This window comes from Brachyhypopomus gauderio, chromosome 2 (genome assembly GCF_052324685.1).
Source record: "Brachyhypopomus gauderio isolate BG-103 chromosome 2, BGAUD_0.2, whole genome shotgun sequence".
NCBI lineage: Eukaryota > Metazoa > Chordata > Actinopteri > Gymnotiformes > Hypopomidae > Brachyhypopomus > Brachyhypopomus gauderio.
The window spans coordinates 1467027-1492741 of NC_135212.1; the positions used below are offsets into that span (position 1 = coordinate 1467027).

The following is a 25715-nucleotide window of genomic DNA, read 5'->3' on the forward strand; positions in this document are numbered from 1 at the left end:
CAACCTCATCGGTTCCAGGCAGATGGTAGACCAATTTGTTCCCGTTGTGATCAGCCCGGCCATATTGCTAGGTTTTGTAATGGTGGGCCTAGGCCTTATTCAGGGAGGGGCCGCCGGGGATTAGCCCTCGGCTCAGGGGTTCAGGGAGCGGCAGCCGTGCCTGAGGCACAGGGAAACTAGTTCCCTCTGGTGTAGAGAGCCATACACTAGGCAAGGGTATTGAGGGCTCTGTGGTGACCTCAAAGCTGTTGGGTGCCCTTATCGGCACCTGCCCCACAGTAGAGGTTCAAATGGGAGGAGTGAGTGTTAAGTGTTTGCTTGATACAGGCTCCATGGTCTCTACAATCACTGAGGGGTTTTTCAGAAAACATTTTCAGAGTTCTACAATGGTTCTACAGCAGTGTAACTGGCTTCAGTTGAAAGCCGCTAATGGCCTTGAGATTCCTTATGTGGGGTACATCGAATTGGATCTTACGGTGCTGGGCAAAACTTTATGTGGCATGGGAATTTTGGTGGTTAAAGAGTCTGTTTGCTTAGAGCCTGGAGCCGTGAGTGTGGGGTTGCCTGGACTTTTGGGCATGAACGTGATTAGTGAGTGTTACAGAGAGTTGTTCCAGTCCCAAGGTGTTGCTCTGTTTCAGTCTGCACACATAGCCCCAGAGAGATCCGCTTGGAAACGGGTATTCAGCCATTGTCAATTTCTAAATCAGTTGCCCCCTTCGGGTCGTTTAGGCCGGGCTAGGGTAAAGGGGAGGGTGGCTGTGCTGATTCCAGCGGGCTCTATTAAGGCTGTTGCTGTTACCGGTGGAGTTACTGGCGGCTCTGTGGTGAACCCAGTGTTATTTGAACCTACAAGTGATGTTTTGCCTGCGGGATTGCTGGTGTCTCGTGCCCTCCTCCCTGTACAGGGAGGGATCAGCTTTGTGCCGGTAGTTAATGTGGCCGAACAGGATGTCTGGCTCCCTTCTCGTACGGGTTTGGGTGAGTTGTTTTTGGTTGACGCGCCATGTGATGGTTCAAGTGTTGCATTTGATGAGGAAGTGTCAGTTGTAGAACGCGTGGCAACCGTTCGCTCTGTACAAGCCGATTGTGGATCGACCAACTTTCAGGCCTGTTCCTGGCCTTCTTTAACAAGGCAACAAGAACAGGCGGCTTCGGCATTATTGCACAAGTATCGACAAGTGTTTAGCCAAGATGGTGCATTGGGGTGTACTGATTTGATCCAGCATGAAATTCCTTTGCTGGATGAGGTCCCTGTTCGGCAGCGGTATCGACGTCTCCCGCCTACGCAGTATGAGTTGGTGAAGGCCCACATTACAGAGCTTCTAGCAAAAGGGGTGGTGCGGCCTAGTTGTAGTCCCTATTCGTCGCCTATCGTGGTGGTTCAGAAAAAGGATGGGTCAATCCGTCTCTGTGTAGACTATAGACAGCTGAACGTGAAAACCCGGAAAGATGCCTATCCCTTGCCGCGTATAGAAGAGTCGCTAGATGCACTCTCGGGAGCCAAGTTGTTTACTACTCTGGATTTGGCTAGCGGTTACAATCAGGTCCCTATGGCGGAGGGAGATAAGCAAAAGACTGCGTTCTGTACTCCCTTTGGGTTGTTCGAATTTAATCGCATGCCTTTTGGGTTATGTAATGCCCCCAGTACCTTCCAACGGCTCATGGAGCGCATCTTCGGGGATGAAAGATTTCAGTCATTGCTGTTATATCTGGATGATATCGTGGTGTTTTCTTCTTCTTTTGAGGATCATCTGCAACGTTTGGAGTTGGTGTTTGAGCGGCTGCAACATCACCAGTTGAAGTTAAAATTTGACAAGTGTCATTTTTTTCAGACAGAGGTTCGGTATTTGGGACATGTGATCTCTGCGGAGGGGGTGTCAACTGACCCAGATAAAATCCAGGTGGTGGCTGACTGGGCGCGGCCCCAGACTGTGAAGGAGCTCCGATCTTTTTTAGGTTTCGCCTCATATTATCGAAGGTTTGTCAACGGATTTGCCCGCCATGCTGCCCCATTACACCGATTGGTTGCTACTCTGCAGGGTGGCCAGAAAAAGACCAGGTCCTGTGCTGTGGGAGGGCATTGGACTGGAGCTTGCGAAGAAGCTTTCCTTTTCTTGAAGCAGGCATTGGTGGCAGCCCCAGTCCTTGGCTATGCTGATTTCTCTAAGCCTTTCGTCCTGGAGATTGATGCTAGCCATAATGGGTTGGGGGCAGTGCTGTCTCAAGATCAGGGAGGTCAGCGTAAGCCCATCGCTTATGCGAGTCGAGGGTTACATCCGGCAGAGCAAAACATGTCCAACTATAGTGCTCTGAAATTGGAACTGTTGGGGTTGAAGTGGGCCGTGACGGAAAAGTTCCGTGAGTACTTGTTAGGCGCCAAGTTTACGGTATTTACTGATAACAACCCATTAAGTTATTTGCAGACCGCTAAGCTGGGAGCGGTGGAACAGCGGTGGGCTTCCCAGCTTGCTGGTTTTGATTTTGTGCTCAAGTACCGTCCTGGCATTAAGAATGGGAATGCGGACGCTCTGTCTCGTATGCCAGTTCCATCTGTCGACTCGGTTCAGGAAATAGTTCCGGGTGTGGTGGTTCCTGAATTAGTTGAGGCAGCGGTGCTAGAGCAGCCAGTATCGACACAAGTGGTGGCGATTGATGTGCTCCCTGTTCGTTCTAGGCCTGAGCTACAGGCTCTTCAGGCCACTGATCCAGTGATCAGGGACTTCACTATCTATTGGACCTGAGGTAGACCTCCCACTGTCGAAGAGCGTGCCATGCAGTCCCCCGCGGTAGTGGAATTGGTTAAGCAGTGGAAAAGAATACGGGAGGAAGCTGGGGTCTTGTATAGGGTTGTACATTCGCCAGACGGAGGGGAGGAAATTTTGCAACTGCTGTTACCTGAGGTGTTACAGAGGGAGGTGTTGGTTGCCCTTCATGATGATCATGGGCATCAGGGTACGGAGCGAACCACTAATTTGATCCGACAACGGTGTTATTGGCCCTTTATGCGGAAGGATATTGCCCGATGGTGCCAGGAGTGCTCGCGTTGTGTGGTTGCTAAGGCCGTACAACCAAAGGTACGCACGTTCATGGGGCGGCTCAGTGCTTCCCGGCCATTAGACATAGTTGCCATAGATTTCACCGTCTTGGAACGTTCCAGTGATGGGAGAGAGAATGTTTTGGTAATAACGGATGTGTTTTCAAAGTTCACACAGGCCTATCCAACTCCAGACCAGAGAGCCAGTACCGTGGCTAAGGTTCTGGTTGAGCGGTGGTTCTACAAGTATGGCGTGCCCAAACGGATCCATTCGGATCAAGGTCGAAATTTCGAGGGGGAATTGTTGAAGAGTCTCTGCCGACTGTATGGGGTAGAAAAGAGTCGGACAACTCCTTACCATCCAGCTGGAAATGGGCAATGTGAGAGGTTTAACAGGACCATGCATGACTTGTTGCGCTCTCTTCCCCCAGAGCAGAAGAAGAGGTGGCCTTTACATCTTTCCCATCTTCTGTTTGCTTACAATACCACTGTTCATCAGTCCACAGGGTATTCCCCGTACGAGTTGTTGTTTGGTCAGAAGCCACATTTACCTGTTGACTTTGTGTTGGGACAGGCTGAGGAGGAGATGGTGGAAGGGTCGGTTGGTGAATGGATCAGAGGGCAACAGGCATTCCTGGAAAGCGCTTTTAGTCATGCCAAACGAAATATGGAGGCTGCCGCCGATGCGAGAGCCCAGAGGTCTCAACCCCAGGCTGTACACATTCTCCCAGCTGGCACCCTGGTTTACCGGCGTAATCATGTGCAAGGGCGAAATAAGATTCAAGACCATTGGGATGGGGTTAGGTACAGGGTGGTTCAGTGCCTGGATAGTGGGGGCAGGGTTTACACTATTCGCCCAGAGGAGGGAACAGGCCCCGATAGAAATGTACATCGGGCTGAGTTGCGGGAAGTTCCTGGCCAGCATTTGGTTGTACCAGGAGTGGACCTAGTAGGTCAGAGCGAGGATAAGAGCGAATCGCCGCTGGAGAGTGAAGATGAGGGGGATATCGGTTTGTGGATTGAACCACACCAGTCAGGCTCTGCATCTAATAGGCGGCTGGAGTATCAGGAGGGTGATTCCATCCCTGTAGGAGTAAATCCAGGGGATGTGAGGAGGACGTCCAGAGTGACTGCAGGTCAGCATTCCAACCCTTTTAACCTCCCACGCTCAGTGGCGACATCATCAAGGCTGTTAGTTCACCCTCCACTAGAAACGAGACCAGTGCTGCATAGACCCTGGGAGTGAGTGGGGAAATCACTGGGACAGTGATTTATTGTATGAGGGGGGTAGATGTAACAGGAAGACTCCGTTACAGAGTGTGCCTGAAAATACAGCCCGGTTTAATTAAGGGCACCGCCCATAGTGAATTAGTGCACATCACGAAGGGTATTTAAACTCTCGTGTGTTCTCGTTAGCTCGGAAGCTGATTGACGGGACGAGAGACGCGCTCGGGTCCGGGTGGCAAGAGTTATTACCCATTCTCACGGAGTTTCTGGGTGGCAAGAGTTATTACCCATCCTCACGGAGTTTCTGGGTGGCAAGAGTTATTACCCATCCTCACGGAGTTTCCGGGTGGCAAGAGTTATTACCCATTCTCACAGAGTTGTTGAGTGGCCAGAGCTTTTACCCATTCTCGGAGTTTGAGATTGTTCGGGGCTTTTAGAAGCTGACTGGGTGTGTTGTGAGCTGCATACGAGCGGTAAGTAGGCTGATGATAATGAAATATATTCCATGTTGTTGGAATCAATTAATTTGATGCATTTGTGCGCGTGCTGTAGGTCGCAGAGGTGGCCAAGTCACGGGCGATCTTAGTCATTCCAGCTATTGCACGGTAGGGCCGAGCTTGAGCGCAGGCAATGTTTTTAAATGATGTTCGTCTTAGTTAAAGTGTGTTCCTTCCTACAGGAGCCATCAGAGTGCGCGTGAGAGCTAGACCACTGTTTTCTCCCCTTTAATTTTCTGTATAGGAATTGGAGTTTGTTAGTGGCAGACGTGTTTGGTGGAACGTGATTTACTGTTGTGTTTTTATTTTTAGCCCGGCGGTACGGTTGGAGAAAGGTGGGAGCAGAACGAGTGAGGTGTTGGCGGCACCTACCTATTTGGGGTTTATTTGCAGTGAATTTGAGTTTATTTGGAGCGCGTTCACGCGAACGTGTGGTGTGGGTTATTTGTGTATTGAGTGGTTTGTTTGCTTTATTCTTTTAGGTGCGCGCCAACCCCCGCTGGTGGAAGTGAGGTAACCTGTGTTAGGTAGCTGCTCCGGAAAGTCTGTGGCTGTACCGCACGGTGCTTCTTTTTAAGAATGTCCGGTGTTTTATATTTTGTATAATAAATGATCTGCATCTCAGTCTCTGCAGTCCAACAATTTTATTTTCGCTGGCAGTAATCTCGCGCGGGTGAAACGTTACTGATTAGTTTCCCTCTAGTTGAGGGTGGCGTAGTCCAAACTATTACATTTTGGCGCTGTGTGACGCGGTGAGCGTTACATTAAGAAACCTGGTTTGGCTCCCGAGGACCTCAGTAATTACCGTCCCATATCCAACCTCCCTTTTCTCAGTAAGCTGCTTGAGCGTGTGGTTGCCACTCAATTAAAGGACTATTTATCATCTAATAATCTATTTGAGCAGTTCCAGTTTGGGTTCAGGAGTAACCACAGCACTGAAACTGCTTTAGTCAGAATGATGAACGATCTTCTATTAGCAGCCGATTCTGGACTAGTTAACATCTTGGTTCTACTTGATTTCACCGCAGCATTCGACACAGTTTGAAAGGTGCTTTAAATAAAATGTATTATTATTATTATTATTATTATACTTAGCTCCGTGTTTGGTCGCAAAATGCCGACATATATTGTACTCTTTGACATCCGTCACCGCTTCATACCCGTTTTTCTTCTTGAAGCGCAAACATCGCTTCCCACCTTTCTTGAAACACCTTCTATCTGCATCGATGTTTCTCTTCCTGGACATTTTGGGATCATTATTTGTATTTCTCAATTACACTTCACATCAATATGGAAACGCTGCAGTGTCGAGATGCCGTCACTTCGCGGGTAACATAATTGTGGGAAATGTAGTTTTTGCTCACTTTTACTTCTTTTTTTTTTTTTTTTTTTTTGGACATTTGGCTTATTAAGGGCGTACTCACACTAGGGTCTGTGATCCGGGCCCGGTTCCCTGCCGAAGCACGGTTCGTTTGGCCAGTTAATTGTGCCCGGGCCCGCTTGAAGAGGTGGGCCAGGGCACGATTCGCATGGACTCGGGCACGGTTCGCTTCTAGTGTGAGCGCTATCCATGCCCGGGACTGCTTGGTGCCTCCTGTGATTGGTTCATTTTGCCGTTACTCAAACATGACGTCAGTGACGCGACGCTCACGTTAAACAGTCATGGCGGCAAATGACAAATGATGGATAAATCTGTGCTTGCACCGTGTTTCTGCACTCCCAAAACGACTCCAGCTTTTTTTTCCAAATAAAGTCCTGTTGTGATGACGTAAGCGTGCTCGGGCCGGCTTGATGAAGCCAGTGTGAGTGCAGGCCAGAGGGGGAGTGGGGAGGGGGGGTAACTGGGCCCCAGCACGGAACCAGCAAACCGTGCCTAGTGTGAGTACGCCCTGAGCTCTCGCGGGCCACATAAAATGACGCAGCGGGCCACATTTGGCCTTGAGTTTGACACCTGTGACATGGAGGCTACAAATTCAAACTACTATGCACCCTTTCAACACACCTTTAACCTAAATATCTAAAATGCTATGATAGCCTAAAATGGTCTTGCTGCTCATCCAACACTTCTCAGTCTTGACCATTTGCTATTTTATCAGAATAAGGGCGCATGGCTGCCAGATTTTGGGAAGTATGCAAATACCAATTAATATTGATACTAATCAATCGCCATTACTCATCATTCTCATGTAATAAGTCCCTGTGTTATCCTAACATTACTACCTGCTTACGTACTACACTTTCCCGCTCATTCTGTCCCTCGGTTTCTCTTTCACACACCTGCATCTCTGGCTGCTGCTCTCCCTGTCTGCTGCTGCTGTCTTCACCTACAGAGGACGCGGAGGCTACAGCAGCGAACATGTCTGTGATTTTTACACATTTTGTAGCATCTACATCGAGACTCTTCAATTTCTTCGCGCGTAACTTCTCCTCACCCCCTTTCTGCCGCTTCTGTTACTCCATGCTGCCTCTCCTTTAACAACGCGCTCAACACTGAACGTAGCGGGAGTTACAGCGGACCACGAAGAGAAAGGGTGGGGCCACTTTCGTCCTATATCCTGATTGGTTCAGTCCACTGTCTATATTGAAGATGGGCCAATGGGCCGCCCCCTCTAAATTGTGGGCCGGTTTCTTAGAAAAAAGGTAAGGGAAAAAATCCATCGGCCCCTGAGGATTGTCGGCCCACCGGGCAAATACCCGGTACGCCAGATTACCAGTCCAGCCCTGAACATATTGAACAGACATTAATAAAGATATAGACCTATCACTCTTACATATGTTGCTATGAAATCATTTGAACGAATCATACTCTCACACTTGAAAGACCTTACTTCTCACCTAATGGATAGTTACCAGTTTGCTTACTGGTCTAATAGATCCGTGGAGGATAGGCCTACAGTTAACCTGGCTCTCTACAGGATTATGCAACACCTAGAATCCCCAAACACCTATGCCCGGATATTGTTTATTGATTTCAGCTCCGCTTTCAATACTATCAACCCAGTCATCCTCTTCAATAAACTTATGGACATGGACATTTATATTAATCTATGTTATTGGATTCACAGTTTCCTGTCACAAAGAACACAGAGAGTCAGGATGGGTAGCCTCTCATCCCAACCTCTCACCCTAAGTACAGGTGCCCCCCAGGGTTGTGTTCTTTCACCATGGCTCTTTTCACTCTACACAAACACTCTCACATCCACCAGGGTTGCCAACTCTCACGCATTGAGCGTGAGACACGCATTTGACCGTTTTCACACGCTCTCAAGCCACACTTCCGATATCTCACGCCGGAAAAAAATATCCAGTTTATTTACCTCAGATCCACATATAGCCTATGATTCAATACGTTACTAGTTACAATACGTTACAATACGTTACTAGTTCGCTAGCCCCCCCCGCTCAACAAAATACACTCGCCACCGGCTCCAGGTTAAAATCTCACTCCAAGCGAACGTCAAAAGTTGGCAACCCTGCATCCACTCACAGTTCAGTCTCTATTCTTAAACAGGTCTATGTCTGTGTATTGTATTTGTATTTATGCATTTGTTTTTTTGACACAGAGATGTGAGTATGTTATGCTGTACTGGAAGCAAATTCCACCAACTTGTTGTGTGGTCATTAATAATAAATGAATGAATGAATGAATGAAAAGACTGTGTGTTTGAACTGTAGAAAGCTTACTCCACAATATTCCAGAAAAAAGTTCAAATGGACTACATATCAAATGTATTTTGATTATCTGGATTTTACGATCAGTGAAACCACTAAGATTGTCATGATTGTGGAATGTGTCTGTTCTGTTGACTGTTAAATGTACCAGTTATGCCTTAAAATCTTCATCATCTAAAGTATGAATCATTAACAGACGTTCCAAATGCATGTGCATATAATTGTAAATGCTTAAATTTGTGGTAGTCTTGGGAACATCCACAGTGTAAGAGGTTTGAACACTAGGGGGGGAAAGACCAAAGAAGTGTTCTTCAGTATCAGCTAATATGGCAACAGGAAGAAGACACCAGTATATGTATCCTTGTGGTGTGACTTACTCTGGCCTGAAGTTTGAACTGCATAATGACTCTAAACAAAGTTTTTGGATTTTATCTTGCATTTTAATCCAAATAAAGTATTACAATGTCATCCAATGTCACTTTTCCATGTTGTACAGAAGACTAAATTTGCACACATGTTTAATTGCAAGGCAACATTCCCCATGATAGATTAGGTTAAAAAGATCAGATAAAGCAAATGTATTGGCCCTGAAGTATAAAAGTTATAATCCCAATAAATGGTGGATAAAACTGAACACGTACTGGTCCTCCACACATCCATAAACACACCCAGTAATCTTTACAGGCGAAACATGGTGGATTATTAATATAACACATTTGAAAGTGCTATGACATGTATGGTTATTTTTTGCCATATGCAAACATGATCAGATAAAGAAAAACTGCTGTTAATATTGCCTTAAGTATTAGACCTGGCTGGGAAGCTGATCTTGGTATTAGCCTTGCTGATATTACTATAGCTAAAGTCCCCCGGGGAACATAAATATATGTTTAATAAAAGTGGACTTTCAGATGTTAGTAAGACATGTAGATTCCACTTGTTTAGTAAACTGAAATGGATGTCCCACCCATCTGTGTGTCTTTCCAATACCATGTGTGATGTAGATGTTGGTGTAGTGGGTAACAATGTTGCTAACCCTATGGGGGTGCACCATGCTACACCAATAAGAGTCCTTGGAAAAGACTCCTAACACTATATTTGCCATGACAGACATCATAACATGATCAAAAATTTAAGTTGTTCTGGATAAGAGCATAAATTCGCAACACAGTTATGCAATATAAACCCGCAACATACACTTCAACAACTGAACAGTTTGACTGAGATCCATCTAGAAAACGATTATGCATACGAAGTAAAATCCATATAAAAGCAATCGGCTTACAACAGACAGTGTAGGATTTACAGTATAAAACTCACACCGATCAAGAGTTTAAAAAATGAAGAGTTTTGTCACCGTGACTGCTGTGGTGAGGAGCAGTGTGGTGTTGGTACAGCCATGCAGTCTCACATATTTGTTATTCTGGATGTAACTGGCCACATAATCACTAAGCACCTAAATGCACATTTAACCATCGAGGAGTATTGCTGAGATCATGACCTGAATCTGGCCACACAGGGAGTTTAACGTGAAAAACGGCTGAGATTTGGTGCGACTGGTGTGTGTGTGTGTGTGTGTGTGTGTACAGCTGGTCATGTGTCAGTGTGTGTGGATCTCAGACTGGCACTAAAAAATGGCACATTTGACAAGTACAGTAGGATCTTCCATTATCTCCCTCCTGCACCCTGACTGGTCCACGAAATGAAGACTTCCATTAGTCATCCTGAAAGTGCAAACACACACACACACACACACACACACACACACACACACAATCAGCTGATCTGCAGTGTAGTATAGTTAAAGATAATAGTGCTAGAAGTGATTCACACACTCAATATGAGATGTGTGTAGTGAAGCATTGAGGAAAGTCTTCCTCGGTGTATGTAAACCTTTAGCCTCAACTATATTTACACACTGTACACACATATATCTGAAGAAGACTCCAGGGGGAACAGCAGTGCATTGTGGGAAATCACAGTTAGCTTTAGGAGCGTGGTGTCCCAAACGTGCTGAGTCATGTTTCACTGTATCCCGCGTGATATTAATGGAGGGGGATCTCACCCATTCCTCCTCGTCCACACCCTCAAATAACTCCTGTGGTAGTGGGTCCTCTCTGTTTCCCAGCTTAGCCACCATGGCACTCAAGAGCTGCAAAACACAAACACTGTGTGCTCAAAAACAACAAAAAAGTATATTCTAGCTCTTCCTTCATGGACCCTAACCAAATGTCTTCACAATGTCATAACACACACACGCACACACGCACACACGCACACACACACACACACACACACACACACACACACACACACACACACACACACACATGCGTACATGCAAATGCACTCAGACACACATGCACATTAAAATAGGAAATGCGGCTGTGCTGAATCTTAACCAGTTTGCACACGGCCCTTAGTACAAACCTCCTCTTTCTTCTGTTCGTCCGTCTTTTCCTCCAGGTACACGGAGGACGGCAGGTACTTCCTTACTGGAGCTTCTTTGGGAGCCTCACTCACTGAGAGAGCAACACACACACACACACACACACACACACACACACACACACACACACACACATACCAGTTTGGTCCAAAGACAGGTATACACGATAACAGTGAGTGAGCAGCAGCAGGCCACGCTTCAGTACCGGGGGTCATGTCTGTGGGCCGCAGGCTGATCTTGCGGTGCTGTCCATCTGAACCAGAGATCCAGGCGTCAGCGCTCAGAGCCGGCTCCCACCACACCGCCGTGTCGGGAAACATGTCATCCTGGAAGAACTCTTTCTGCACAAAGCACACACAAGCACAGCACAACACTGCTACCTGCTGTCTGCTCTGTGATACTACATCAGAGACATGCATCTCTGCAAGAATATTGGATGGAGCTCATTCTTTTGTGATATCCCGCAGACGACCACTAGGTGGCACTGTAGTGCCACCCTGACCAGAGAGCGGGGGCGGGATCACTCACTCTGACACGGGGGACTTTGAAGGCCACGGGCTCGATGGTGGTCTTGCCGAGCCGGACGGCTCTGGCCACCTCTACGTCGCGCACGTCACACTGCGTCTTTGGCAGGAAACACAAGCCCTACAGGCCACGCAGGGAGGAGCGTTTTAGGGGAAGTGGACACGTGTAAGGGAGAGTGAGACGGGGAGGAGTGTTTTAGGGGAAGTGGACACGTGTAAGGGAGAGTGAGACGGGGTGGACGTTTGGTGCTACCTTGTGCGGCTCCGAGGAGTGAAAGCTGCTGCACTCTAGGAAGTGGGGTGCGTCGGGCGTGATCTCAAAGGCGTACACACGTGTGTCACCCTGACAGGACAAAACACAGTACACTTAACCAAACACAATATGTATAAGATTGACGCCATCACATGAAACATTCTGTGAGTTTCTATTTTGGTTGTGTCTTAATTCCACTCTTCACTGTCTAGTGTACAGAGATTCGGCATTCCCTACTGACTTTATTCGAACACCTACACTGCAAGTACACCTGTGTCTTTAAGTACACCTGTACCTTTAAGTACACCTGTGTCTTTAAGTACACCTGTACCTTTAAGTACACCTGTGTCTTTAAGTACACCTGTGTCTTTAAGTACACCTGTACCTTTAAGTACACCTGTGTCTTTAAGTACACCTGTGTCTTTAAGTACACCTGTACCTTTAAGTACACCTGTACCTTTAAGAACACCTGTATCTTTAAGTGTACCTTTAAGAACACCTGTATCTTTAAGTACACCTGTACCTTTAAGAACACCTGTGTCTTCAAGTTCACCTGTACCTTTAAGAACACCTGTGTCTTTAAGTACACCTGTACCTTTAAGAACACCTGTGTCTTTAAGTACACCTGTACCTTTAAGAACACCTGTATCTTTAAGTACACCTGTACCTTTAAGAACACCTGTGTCTTTAAGTACACCTGTACCTTTAAGAACACCTGTATCTTTAAGTACACCTGTGTCTTTAAGTACACCTGTACCTTTAAGTACACCTGTGTCTTTAAGTACACCTGTACCTTTAAGTACACCTGTGTCTTTAAGTACACCTGTCTTTAAGTACACCTGTACCTTTAAGTACACCTGTGTCTTTAAGTACACCTGTGTCTTTAAGTACACCTGTACCTTTAAGTACACCTGTACCTTTAAGAACACCTGTATCTTTAAGTGTACCTTTAAGAACACCTGTATCTTTAAGTACACCTGTACCTTTAAGAACACCTGTGTCTTCAAGTTCACCTGTACCTTTAAGAACACCTGTGTCTTTAAGTACACCTGTACCTTTAAGAACACCTGTGTCTTTAAGTACACCTGTACCTTTAAGAACACCTGTGTCTTTAAGTACACCTGTACCTTTAAGTACACCTGTGTCTTTAAGTACACCTGTGTCTTTAAGTACACCTGTACCTTTAAGTACACCTGTGTCTTTAAGTACACCTGTGTCTTTAAGTACACCTGTACCTTTAAGTACACCTGTACCTTTAAGAACACCTGTATCTTTAAGTGTACCTTTAAGAACACCTGTATCTTTAAGTACACCTGTACCTTTAAGAACACCTGTGTCTTCAAGTTCACCTGTACCTTTAAGAACACCTGTGTCTTTAAGTACACCTGTACCTTTAAGAACACCTGTGTCTTTAAGTACACCTGTACCTTTAAGAACACCTGTGTCTTTAAGTACACCTGTACCTTTAAGAACACCTGTGTCTTTAAGTACACCTGTACCTTTAAGAACACCTGTATCTTTAAGTACACCTGTCTTACAGGTGCATTTGAAAGGTCACTGACTGTAACCCACCTGTCACCATGCCCCACCTTTCACCTGCTCCCTCATCAGTCAGGTCCAGACCACAGGACCATGAAGGATCGAACACTGTTAGTGTAGGACCATTCTGAGCCCAGAGGTGTCAGGCACATGGCTGTGGGTTTGGTAGGAGCTGCAAAACTGGATCAGTGTGGGGGATTTTTGCCACAGCATGGCTGCCTCAACGTTTACATGTGTGAGTGTCCCTGCTGGCTTGAGATGGACTGTGGTGTCTAACTGTATGGAGGAGATGTTCCTAATGGAGAAACATCTACCTGAGGTCCAAACAGTGTAGACAGGCTGTTACACGTTAGCTATCTGACAGCCTGCAGACAGGACGGAGTCTCAGTACCTTCCCAGTGAGGATAGCAATGCTGGTGTCGGGGTCGTAGAACGGGATGAGGGTGGAGGGGGCAACATCGGCCGGGGCGGACGCCACTGCCCCGGAGGCCAAGGACGTGGCGGAGAACAGGTACAGCTGCCTCTCACTGCGGCTGTCGGGGGGAAGCGCGCGAAAGAGGAAGTTAAAAACGCCGCGATGCCGTGGGAAAAGCGTCGGCCAACCAGGATGCGTGGTGAAGAAGTGTGAGGAGGTTCTGCTCACCTGTCGAACCCGGACACCAGCAGGTAGTGCCCGTCACACACCCAGACTAGGCGGCCTCCTCTGTGTCCCTCGGGGCCTGGGCCCTCCTACAGGGGCGACAGAAGCAGCCTCGTGTTAGACCGTGACCTTGTAACCGGGTCCATGCAGTGGTGCCCCGTGGAGATGGACTTGCCTGAACGGCATCTGCAGACGCGCGTGGGTCGTACAGACGAACCTTCCCATCCTTACACACGGTGGCCAACAACCTGCCATCGGGACTCCACGCCATTCCAAATATCTGGGAATGACAAAGAACATATGATATAGCAGGAGACACAGTGTGTGCTGTTGTGCAGAGGGACCCAGGCAGTAAGACAGGCAGTAAGTGAGACAAGCAGAAACTCTCACCTGGTCCTGGTGTCCATTCAGTTTCTTGACCTCCACTCCCTTCTCAAGGTCCCACAGTCGGACCGTCATATCATAGGACGAGGACGCCAGCAGACCCGATGCGTGGGGGTGGAACTTGATGGAGTAGATCTTCTCAGTGTGTCCTGTGATTGGTCAGAATCTGGGCTCACAGACCGCAGTATGAATTTCTGTATAAGAGAAAGGCAGATCTCTTGGATTCTCTTACCCTGCAGAATGCACTCTGGCTCAGTCAGCGTCTCTACCAGTCCGCCTTCTGGAACGTTCCACACACGGATCTTGGCGTCATCACCAGCTGTCAAGACATGGAGCAGATCACCACTTCACTAGTGCTACAATGTCCAAATTACTAGCGAATCGGTTGTGGTTAAGCACAGGAAGAGCCCTTGATCCAACGTACCAACAACCAGCTTCAAGGGGTCAAAAGGGTCCCAGCAGAAGTCGGCCACGTTGACTGAGTTCTGGATGGTAGGCGGGGCAGTGTCCGGAAGTTTCCCAGGCTGCGAGAGCTGTCATGCCACAGCAGTGTAATAGGAAGCTCCTCATTTATTCAACACACACTGGCCCAGGCATGTTTTCAAACCCCACAGAACTGCCCTTATCCTGCCCTTTAACGTGTTGTTTTTACTATACCAATATCTATGAGGCATGAATCCACAGTTATTTACTGGGAAACATTCTCAGAGAGCTTTAGTTCCATCTAGAAAATACTAAATAATGAATGAAAAACAAGAATGAAGACAGAGCAGCACCTCGAGCACGGCGATCTGGCCTCCAGAGATGGCCAGGGGCACGGCCACACGCTGCCCGTTGGCACAGAAGCCGTCACACTCTCCAGGCGTGGTCAGACTCATGCCACGCAGGTTGGTGATGTGGGTGTCGCGGTGAAGAACGCAACCCTGGATGTGACGGAACTTGGAGCTCGGGCCTGCAGGGGGAAAACAGCAAGCAACAGTGAGTGGGCGGGGTTACCCAGCACGGGGTGGGCGGGGTTACCCAACGTGGTGTGGATGGTGTGGGTGGGCGGGGTTGTGGGTGGGGTTACCCAGCATGGTGTGGATGGCGCGGGAGCTCTGGTTGGGACTGGGCAGGAAGCCGGAAGAGAGACCACTGGTGGAGGAGGGAGAACGAGACGGAGCAGCACTGCTGCTGGGAGTGGTCAGAGGACTACTGGAACTGGAGGGATCCTGAGAGAGAGAGAGGGGGGGGAGAGAAAGAGAGAGAGAGAGAGAGAGAGAGGGGGGGGGGGGAGAAAGAGAGAGAGGGGGGAAGAGAGAGAGAGAAAGAGAGAGGGAGAGGGGAGAGAGAGAGAGAGAGGGGAGAGAGAGAAAGAGAGGGAGGAGGGAGAGAGAGAGAGGGGGGGGGAGAGAAAGAGAGAGAGAGAGAGAGAGAGAGGGGGGGGGGAGAGAAAGAGAGAGAGAGAGAGAGAGAGAGGGGGGGGGAGAAAGAGAGAGAGGGGGGAAGAGAGAGAGAGAAAGAGAGAGGGAGAGGGGAGAGAGAGAGAGAGAGGGGAGAGAGAGAAAGAGAGGGAGGAGGGAGAGAGAGAGAGAGAGAGGGAGAGGGAGAGTGGGGGAGAGAGAGAGGGAGAGAGAGAGGGAGAGAGAGATGAAACAGAAGTGCGTCAGAGAGCATGGGACGGTATGGGATGAAAGCCTACAGAGAGGACACCACCACACTCCTGCTGGTCCTTGTCCACTAACCTCTTTGCTCCTCCCACGATGCAGCTGATTGGCTGGGGCCTGACAGGCAGGCTGAGAACTGCCCCTTGGTCTCTTGTCTGGGTGGAGACTCACTCTCTGCACCTATTGGAAATGAGAGGAACCACAAGGTGAAGTGAAGCACTGTGCTGGCGCAAACCTTGACTTAACGAGTGAAAGTGCTCGTGACTGCAGTGCAGTGAGTGTGATATCAGAGGGGTGAGTGTAACAGCAGTGGGGTGAGTGTGATATCAGTGGGGTGAGTATAACAGCAGTGGGGTGAGTGTGATATCAGTGGGGTGAGTATAACAGCAGTGGGGTGAGTGTGATATCAGTGGGGTGAGTGTTATATCAGTGGGGTGAGTATGTATTAGTAATGTAAATACTAGTAATGTATTTATAGATTTTTTTGATAATAAAATAGAGAATATTAGACAAAATATAAAACCTTTTATCAGCAATACAACTGGTATGTCATCTGGTTTGGTTGACATCGATTTAAATCGCATACTGGGAGAAAAACTTGATGCTTTTCATCCACTCCCACAATCAGAATTAGAGAAAATAATTTCTTCCTTAAATTGTGCTACCTGCACACTAGACTCGGTTCCATCAAAGTTATTAAAAGAGGTATTACCAGCGGTAACTGAACCTCTTCTAACTATAGTTAACTCATCCATTACAATAGGTCACATGCCCAAATCATGTAAATTAGCAGTTATTAAACCTCTGATTAAGAAACCAAATCTTGATCCTACTGTACTACTGGGTCTATATCCTACTGGGTCTATATCTAATTATAGACCCATTTCAAACACATCATTTATATCTAAGATCATAGAAAAAGCTGTTGCCCAGCAATTATGCCTATATCTGCATAGGCATCACATATTCGAAAAGTTCCAATCTGGTTTTAGGCCCCATCACAGTACTGAAACAGCATTAGTTAAAGTAACAAATGACCTTCTCCTTGCTTCAGATCAAGGTTATGTATCGCTGTTAGTGCTTCTTGATCTTAGTGCAGCTTTCGACACAATTGATCATAGGATCTTGCTAGAAAGGTTAGAACGCTGGGTTGGAGTCTCAGGCACAGCCCTTTTATGGTTTCATTCTTACTTAACAAATCGCTATCAGTTTGTAGAGCTCAATAATATTCCATCCAAACGTACAAAAGTTAAATATGGGGTCCCGCAAGGCTCCATTCTAGGACCACTATTATTTACATTATATATGCTACCACTGGGCACAGTTATAAACAAACATGGTGTCAATTTTCACTGCTATGCAGATGACACTCAACTTTACATATCAGCCAAACCTGATGACAAACTCAGTTTAGGAAAAATTGAGGCCTGTGTAAGAGATATTAAATGCTGGATGTCTCTAAACTTCCTCCAACTTAATGAGGACAAAACAGAAGTTCTTCTTCTGGGCCCTAAGGCCTCAAAACAGAAAATTCCAGATCTAATGCTTAATCTCGCAGACTACCCCATTACACCTGGCACAGTAGCCAAAAACATAGGCGTCATACTCGACTCTGACCTATCATTTGATAAATACATAGATAATACTACTAGGATAGCTTTTCTACATCTCCGTAACATTGCTAAATTAAGAAATGCATTATCACAGGATGATGCGGAAAAATTGGTGCACGCCTTTGTTAGCTCTAGATTAGACTACTGCAATGCACTACTGTCAGGATGTTCAAATAGGAATCTAAATAAACTTCAAATAGTTCAAAATGCCGCAGCCAGGGTTCTGACCAGAACTAGAAAATTTCAGCATATCAGTCCAGTCCTATCAGCCCTGCATTGGCTCCCAGTTAAATTCCGTATTGACTTTAAAATTCTTTTATTAACTTATAAAGCACTGCACGGGCTTGCTCCTGAGTACCTTCAGGAACTTATTTCCTATTACGAACCCCCACGCCCACTAAGATCACAGGGTGCTGGTCTTTTATTAGTTCCAAAAATTAATAAGGTAACAGCAGGGGGAAGAGCCTTTTCTTGTAAGGCCCCCCAGCTTTGGAATAATCTTCCTAAATGCGTCCGGGACTCCGACACAGTCACAATCTTTAAGTCTAGGTTGAAAACCCACTTATTTAGTTTAGCGTTTGATAATTAATATCTCCCCTTAGATAAAAGTACAGATCCAGGGGTTCATAGACGAAGGGTTTTATGGTAGACTGGGGCGCTGGTGCTGTCGTCCTGTCACTGCTCGTGGTCACTCAAGTTTGTTGACAGTGCAGTGGACGGATGCCATTGTCTCAGAATGCCCCCAAGCCTATGTTACCTTCTGGTTCTGCCTTTTTAGCTAGGCTGTAATAATTTAACTAAATGCCGGAGTTGCTGCCACACTCCGGAAATGTTTATAATTTTACCTGTCCTGTATATGTCCTCATACAGAGCTAATTTTCCCTGTTTCATTTCTCCACATGGCTGCCCGCCTGCTTGAGGATTAATGAGATGAGGAGACCAGCGATCCATCCTGAGCCAGCCACCTCCTGCCTAACCGGATGCATACATCATGATGGACAATATTACATATTTTTCCTTTTCTTTATCTTCTGTCTGTCTAAATTGTTGTTGTTGTCATGGTGACCGGTGTCGGCCAGAGGAGGATGGGTTCCCCCCCTGAGTCTTGGTTCCTCTCAAGGTTTCTTCCTCATGCAAAAAAACTAGGGAGTTTTTCCTTGCCACTGTCGCCTTTGGCTTGCTCACTGGGGGCTAGGACTCGGCACTTGTAAAGCTGCTTTGTGACAACAACTGTTGTAAAAAGCGCTATATAAATAAAATTTGATTGATTGATTGATTGATAACAGCAGTGGGGTGAGTGTGATATCAGAGGGGTGAGTGTGATATCAGTGGGGTGAGTGTAACAGCAGTGGGGTGAGTGTGATATCAGAGGGGTGAGTGTAACATCAGTGGGGTGAGTGTGATATCAGTGGGGTGAGTGTAACAGCAGTGGGGTGAGTGTGATATCAGTGGGGTGAGTGTGAGAGCAGTGGAGTGAGTGTGATATCAGTGGGGTGAGTGTGATGTCAGTGGGATGAGTGTAACAGCAGTGGGGTGAGTGTGATATCAGAGGGGTGAGTGTGATATCAGAGGGGTGAGTATAACAGCAGTGGGGTGAGTGTGATATCAGAGGGGTGAGTGTAACAGCAGTGGGGTGAGTGTGATATCAGTGGGGTGAGTGTAACAGCAGGGGGGTGAGTGTGATATCAGTGGGGTGAGTGTAACAGCAGGGGGGTGAGTGTGATATCAGTGGGGTGAGTGTAACAGCAGGGGGGTGAGTGTGATATCAGTGGGGTGAGCGTGATATCAGTTGGGTGAGTGTGATATCAGAGGGGTGAGTGTGATATCAGTGGGGTGAGTGTAACAGCAGGGGGGTGAGTGTGATATCAGAGGGGTGAGTGTAACAGCAGGGGGGTGAGTGTGATATCAGAGGGGTGAGTGTAACAGCAGGGGGGTGAGTGTGATATCAGAGGGGTGAGTGTAACAGCAGGGGGGTGAGTGTGATATCAGAGGGGTGAGTGTAACAGCAGTGGGGTGAGTGTGATATCAGTGGGATGAGTGTAACAGCAGTGGGGTGAGTGTGATATCAGTGGGGTGAGTGTAACATCAGTGGGGTGAGTGTAACATCAGTGGGGTGAGTGTAACATCAGTGGGGCGAGTGTGATATCAGTGGGATGAGTGTAACATCAGTGGGGTGAGTGTAACATCAGTGGGGTGAGTGTAACATCAGTGGGGCGAGTGTGATATCAGTGGGATGAGTGTAACAGCAGTGGGGTGAGTGTGACATCAGAGGGGTGAGTGTGATATCAGTGGGGTGAGTGTAACATCAGTGGGGTGAGTGTGATATCAGAAGGGTGAGTGTAACATCAGTGGGGTGAGTGTAACAGCAGTGGGCTGAGTGTAACATCAGAGGGGTGAGTGTAACAGCAGGGGGGTGAGTGTAACATCAGAGGGGTGAGTGTAACAGCAGGGGGGTGTGGAGCAGTACAGGGAACAGCCAGGACCTGCTTATTCGCTCCCGCCCACCACTCATCTGCCGTCATGGCTGCTGTGTGGCCCAGTGTGTCTGGGTACAGGTCAGCATGGAAGTCCTGTCCTGCCTGTAAACCACACACGACCCCCCCCCCCCCCCCCCCCCCCCCCCCCCCCCCACACACACACACACACACACACACGCGCACACACACACACACACACACACACACACACACACACACACACACACACACGCACCAACAGACCCCCACACACACATAGAAAAACAAAGATGACAATAATGAAAACTAATAGCATATCTACTCAATTTAATTTTAATTCATGACACCTTTATTTGACCAGGAACATCCAGAGAGTGTCTCCTATAGAAAGATCTCACAACACACAGCCCCACCCACAATGTCTCATCAAAAACCACACGTTGCAATACCTACGTTGTATACCTATTGGCTGGAAACATACAGAAATGCATAAACAAAGCCTGGTGAAAGTACAACAAACAGAAATATAGAGCAATGGAAAACAACGATGGTCTTATGACTTTCATTTTTACATTTGGAGAAGCCAAAGGACGCGTTTAACGCACTATATATGTCGCCAACTGTCATCTTGTGGAGTCGTTAGGTCACATGACCGCTATGCCGGAGCATTTATCACAGCCGATGAACACGAGGGCGTTTTACAGGAGCACATGACGTCTCCAGCGGTACACTGGCCCCATACACTGACCAGAGCACCACATCTAAACTTCATACATGGAATGTTCTAGAATGCAAAGGGTTAAATGTTATATATACATACACTATAGACACTACATATTACATTTCTGTTTACTACCCTTATAAAGAGTTTGCTGTTGTTGAATGGTCTCCCTACACACAGATCAGGGCTGCGACAGCATATGTAGGTGGACTGTTGTTTTTCCTTAGGCCCTATTCCTAACTGAGTTACTCCTAATTGAGTTACATTACATTACACCTGCTCTCATATTTGAGCAGTCTGTTTTAATATTAATATTACTATTAATCTGAGCAGTGGCTCTTGTCCCCTGTAATTACATCACCTCTACAGTCTCCATGGAAATGGATGCCTAAAGCATAAGGGATTTATCCATCTCTCCAGTTTAACTAAACGTCTGTCACTACCACTCAAGGTCTTCCAGTAGCTGTTAGACGTTGCTTTCCTATAACCAGGAGCAGTGCATTGCTGCAGTCCAGTGACTAGTGCAGTGATAGCGCAGTGCCAGCAGGGGGCGGTGTGGGAGCACGTGTGGTCCTCACCTTGCGAGGCACTTGGTAGCTGATGGGGATGATGAAGTTGTCCGTCAGCTGCGTCACGCGCATCACTTCACAGCTCCCCACGTCCAGCGCCATCTTGGGCACCATGGCAACGCCGCGCGTGGGGGCGTCGCTCAGGCAGTGACTCACTGGAATCAGAGAAATGAGCGAGACAGCTCAGCTGACGCACACAGCCGCTGATCTGGGATCTGCTGGCCACTCGCAGGGCCTAAGAAACATGCCTGTGCACACCAGGCAGAACTGAACCAAGATCTGATACTCCTGATATTAACTCACCTTGGGAAAGGAACGGTTCACTTGCAGTTACCTCGAAGCAGTCGATCACACTGTCTCCCTGATACAGACAAACCAACGCGCAGATACGTACATACACAGGCGGAATGAGGTCTGGACACAATGATTGTGTTTAAAAGGTGTTCAGCTTGAAACAAAGCCATAACTCACCTTTCCTGACACTACAAGGAGACCAGTATCGGGGTCGTACAATGGCATTAATGTCCTGTGTGTTCAAAAAGACAGAGAGGAAAAGAGAACAGAGTCATTAATCCGGGCTCATAGAAGCTTTGTACATCTCCCAGATTATTTATAATCTCATCCACACACTGACTGAACCCAAACCAGAAAGAAACTGCAGCAAAGAATTTCATTATCCAGAAAGCGACTACAATTCTTGGCTTGTACAGAACTAGACCAGAAAGTACAACTTTGTTTCTAGCACTTATACTCTCTAACCACTAGAGGGCGCAGTCCACTAGCAAAGGACATCTGTTTCTGATCCGGTTGCAGTGTTGCGGCAATAGCACAACCGAGGCTTATTTTATGTATCCGATACACACATTTGAAAGACAGCTGATCTGTGTGGATTTAGGCACACACTGAACGGCCCACTGAACCTCACAGTAGAGTCCTGGAATAGCGTCCGGCAGCCGCAGGCCTGAGTAGACTTGCGTCTGAACACAATGCCCCATATTCACACATGGCTGGGATGGGCTGTACACAGAGGTTCAGGAACACGGGGGGACACTGTCAACTCACCAAAGGGGGCAGACAGCAGTCATCAAAGACATGTAGAGAGGAGTGTGTGAATGGAGTGTCTCTAGCATCAGTATTTGACTATTACTGCTGCTCAGAATCAGGGTGAGACTCACACTAACACATCCAATCATCAGATGGCACACATCTGAAATCAGTGTCTTGGCCAAGAATTTCAGCTGAAATGTTAAGAGCTGATTGGCATAGACAAGTTTACCCTGCAGAGGTGCAGTCTGGCCTGTTATCTGAGCCTGTTTACACTAGCGTACTAACCGTCCGTAGCCCGTGCGGGAATATTGCAAGCGTAATTAGAGCTCTTGGACACCCTTAGCTGACTGCTAGAGTGATTTGTTTACACAATTGTTTCCAATGTAATGTTATGTAGTGAGATGGCTAACGAGAGAATTGCATTAGGTCCAGTACTCTCAGTGGAATGGTAGGCTTGGTGTAGCGCAATTAACAGTACAAAAGAAGGACAGAGCTCTCTTATTGGAGGGCATGGGTTTGTCTGCTCTTCTTTGGTCCTGTGATTGGAGAGATCATCTGTTTGCAATTAGGCCCCGCCTCTCCAGCCTGTCCTCTGAAGTCACCAAGGGGTGGCTACGCCTCGTTAGCCCAGATCCGTGTTCCCATGTCAAATGATTTTTCCGCAGGGAACCCTTGAACACCTTTTTCCCACACACACACACACACACACACACACACACACACACACACACACACACACACATACACGCACACACACACACACACACCCATACACGCTCACACACACACGCATACACACACACACACGCATACACACACACACACACACACACACACACACACACACACACACACACACACACGCATACACACACACACACACACACACGCACGCGTGCACACACACACACACGCGCACACACGCGCACACACGCGCACACACGCAGACACGCGCACACACGCACACACACACACACACACACACACACACACACACACACACACACACACACACACACACACACAAACACACACACACACACACACACTCAGTAACTCCTTCCATTTCTGTGTCTTTGAACCTGTTCTGGTTTTTCTAGCCTCTAATACAAATAAATACAGGTATACAAATGGAGGGCATATTACTGACTATATGTTCTGTTCAAGTACAGAATACATAGACAATTTCTAGCATGCAAACAAGCCACTCTCCATTGACACTTGGGTGTGTGTGTGTGTGTGTGTGTGTGTGTGTGTGTGTGTGTGTGTGTGTGTGTGTGTGTGTGTGTGTGTGTGTGTGTGCATGTGTGTGTGTGTGTGTGTGTGTGTGCATGTGTGTGTGTATGTGTGTGAGAGATGGAACACCAGTCAGTAGCCAGGGTCACATGGCAGTCGGGCATGAGTGAACGCTGAAACAATCAGGAGGTTCATTCATGAGTGGCCAGAACTGTAAACACTGTGTGTGTGTGTGTGTGTGTTTGTGTGTGTGTGTGTGTGTGTGTGTGTGTGTGTGTGTGTGTGTGTGTGTGTGTGTGTGTGTGTTAGAGTAAATCTCTAATCCAGATGTAAGCCTTCTCATGGCTTGGAGCAACAAACATGTAAGTAAAAGCAGCCAACTGATTACCACTCCAACGCCATTTCTTTACATTCCTTCACAATGTATTGTAAACCTGTTCACAATAGCACCAGAGCTCTCCGCAGCACACAGAGGAAATCCAGCCGAGGTGTGACTCAGGTGTGCCTCAGGTGTGCCTCCTGAGTCCATCCCTTCTGTGCTGCTTAGATAAGTCAGAGCGAGAGAGAGATGGTGGCATTGTTGCATTATCCCAGCTCCTGAGATGGGTCAGGGGTTATGGAAGGGGTTCGTGATGAAGGGGGTGGTCCAGCAACACCTGGAAACAATCACGCATGGGTGCATGTTCACATCCCTGCCTGTGAAGCCTCCATGTTCACAGATGAGCTAGGGTTTGTTCCTCGAGCACGGTAGCTTTTTGTACATGTGTATGTTTTACAATGTTTTACGATGTACTGAACTTGTCCCGAATCGTGAGATAGCCATGGCTCTTACTGACTGAACCCCATGATCTAGTCATTAGAGTTTTTAGCAGTTACATCAAAGTGAAGCTGAACCAAACTGGTAAGCTCTACAGGTTGTGGTACCTTCTCACACGAGTGGTGGTTCCATCTTCCAGGTAACTGAGTGAATCTGGGCGTGTGGTTTTATTAAGGCTGTTCATCAGCTGCACTGCTGAAAGTCATCCCGTCAGCTCAAAGCCCAGCAAGGCAAAATGAACTGGCACAGGCTACACAGAATACCACAGATGTTTAACGTCAAAAACCTGCACTGTCCTCACAATTACAGCTTTCAGCCGGCCCCCGGTCAGCTGCGAAAGAGCCATCAGAATATGACAGGCGCCTTCATCGCCAGCAGATAAACTCAATGTATTACTGTCATGATAATTATGCACCTCTTGACTGGAATATAAACAGCTGTAAGCCAGGTGTTTGGTGTGTGTGTGTGTGTGTGTGTGTGTGTGTGTGTGTGTGTGTGTGTGTGTATGTTTGTGTTGATGATAATGCAAGAGCTAAGGTGGAATGAGAAAGAGGGGACAGACAGGTGGATGACAGATTTGTGTGTGTGTGTGTGTGTGTGTGTGTGTGCGTGCGTGCATGCATGCATGTGCGCGTTTGTGTATCTGTGGGGTCAGATCTTGAAAAGTGATGGTAGATATATTTAAAATGTGTCTGAATGTGATCAGATTGGAGTTCATCCAAACAAATGTCCTCTCCTCAAAATGTACACATTTTTTATAAGGCTTATCTCACTTCTCTGCTCTGTGTTCATGTGTGTATGCACATGCGTGTGTGTGTATAGTGATTGTGTGGGTTTGTGTGTGTGAGAGAGAGTGTGTGTGTGATTAGTCTGTGGGTGTGTGTGTGGTGAGTGTGTGTGTAAGAGTGTGTGGGTGTGTGTGTGATGAGTGTGTGTATGTGTGGTGAGTGTGTGGGTGTTTGAGTATGAATTGTGTTTGTACAATGAGTGTGAGTGAGAGTGTGGGTATGCATGTGCGATGAATGTGTGTGTGTGTGTGTGTGTGTGTGTGTGTGAGAGAGAGAGTATGTGTGTGTATGTGAGTGTGTGTGTGTGTATGTGTGTGTGTGTGAGAGTGTGTGTGTATGAGAGCCTGTGTGTGTGATATGTGTGTGTGTGAGAGTGTGTGTGTATGTGAGTGTGTGTGTGTGTATGTGTGTGTGTGTGAGAGTGTGTGTGTATGTGAGTGTGTGTGTGTGATATGTGTGTGTGTGTGTGTGTGAGAGTGTGTGTGTATGTGAGTGTGTGTGTGTGTATGTGTGTGTGTGTGAGAGTGTGTGTGTGAGTGTGTGTGTGTGTGTGATATGTGTGTGTGTGTGAGAGTGTGGGTGCGGTGAACACACCTCCAC

The 25715-nt window shown here is 47.3% G+C and overlaps 1 protein-coding gene across 1 annotated transcript in view; it reads right to left on the reverse strand.

Annotated features, from left to right (window-relative positions):
- Positions 1-8864: 8864 nt before the first annotated feature.
- The window catches only part of coro7 (coronin 7), a 111333-nt gene continuing 94482 nt past the window's right edge, over positions 8865-25715 (reverse strand). Inside the window, exons 10-28 of the mRNA XM_076981891.1 lie at positions 21699-21753; positions 21531-21588; positions 21237-21382; positions 19965-20060; positions 15947-16048; positions 15292-15433; positions 14999-15174; positions 14647-14755; positions 14455-14541; positions 14229-14371; positions 14014-14118; positions 13842-13927; positions 13590-13731; positions 11660-11749; positions 11411-11527; positions 11088-11223; positions 10864-10955; positions 10499-10585; positions 8865-10157 (exon numbers count right to left, since the gene is read on the reverse strand). Coding sequence (XP_076838006.1) covers positions 10149-10157; positions 10499-10585; positions 10864-10955; positions 11088-11223; positions 11411-11527; positions 11660-11749; positions 13590-13731; positions 13842-13927; positions 14014-14118; positions 14229-14371; positions 14455-14541; positions 14647-14755; positions 14999-15174; positions 15292-15433; positions 15947-16048; positions 19965-20060; positions 21237-21382; positions 21531-21588; positions 21699-21753 — 1978 coding nt within the window. The 3' untranslated portion in view covers positions 8865-10148. The remainder of the gene's footprint in view (positions 10158-10498; positions 10586-10863; positions 10956-11087; positions 11224-11410; positions 11528-11659; positions 11750-13589; positions 13732-13841; positions 13928-14013; positions 14119-14228; positions 14372-14454; positions 14542-14646; positions 14756-14998; positions 15175-15291; positions 15434-15946; positions 16049-19964; positions 20061-21236; positions 21383-21530; positions 21589-21698; positions 21754-25715) is intronic.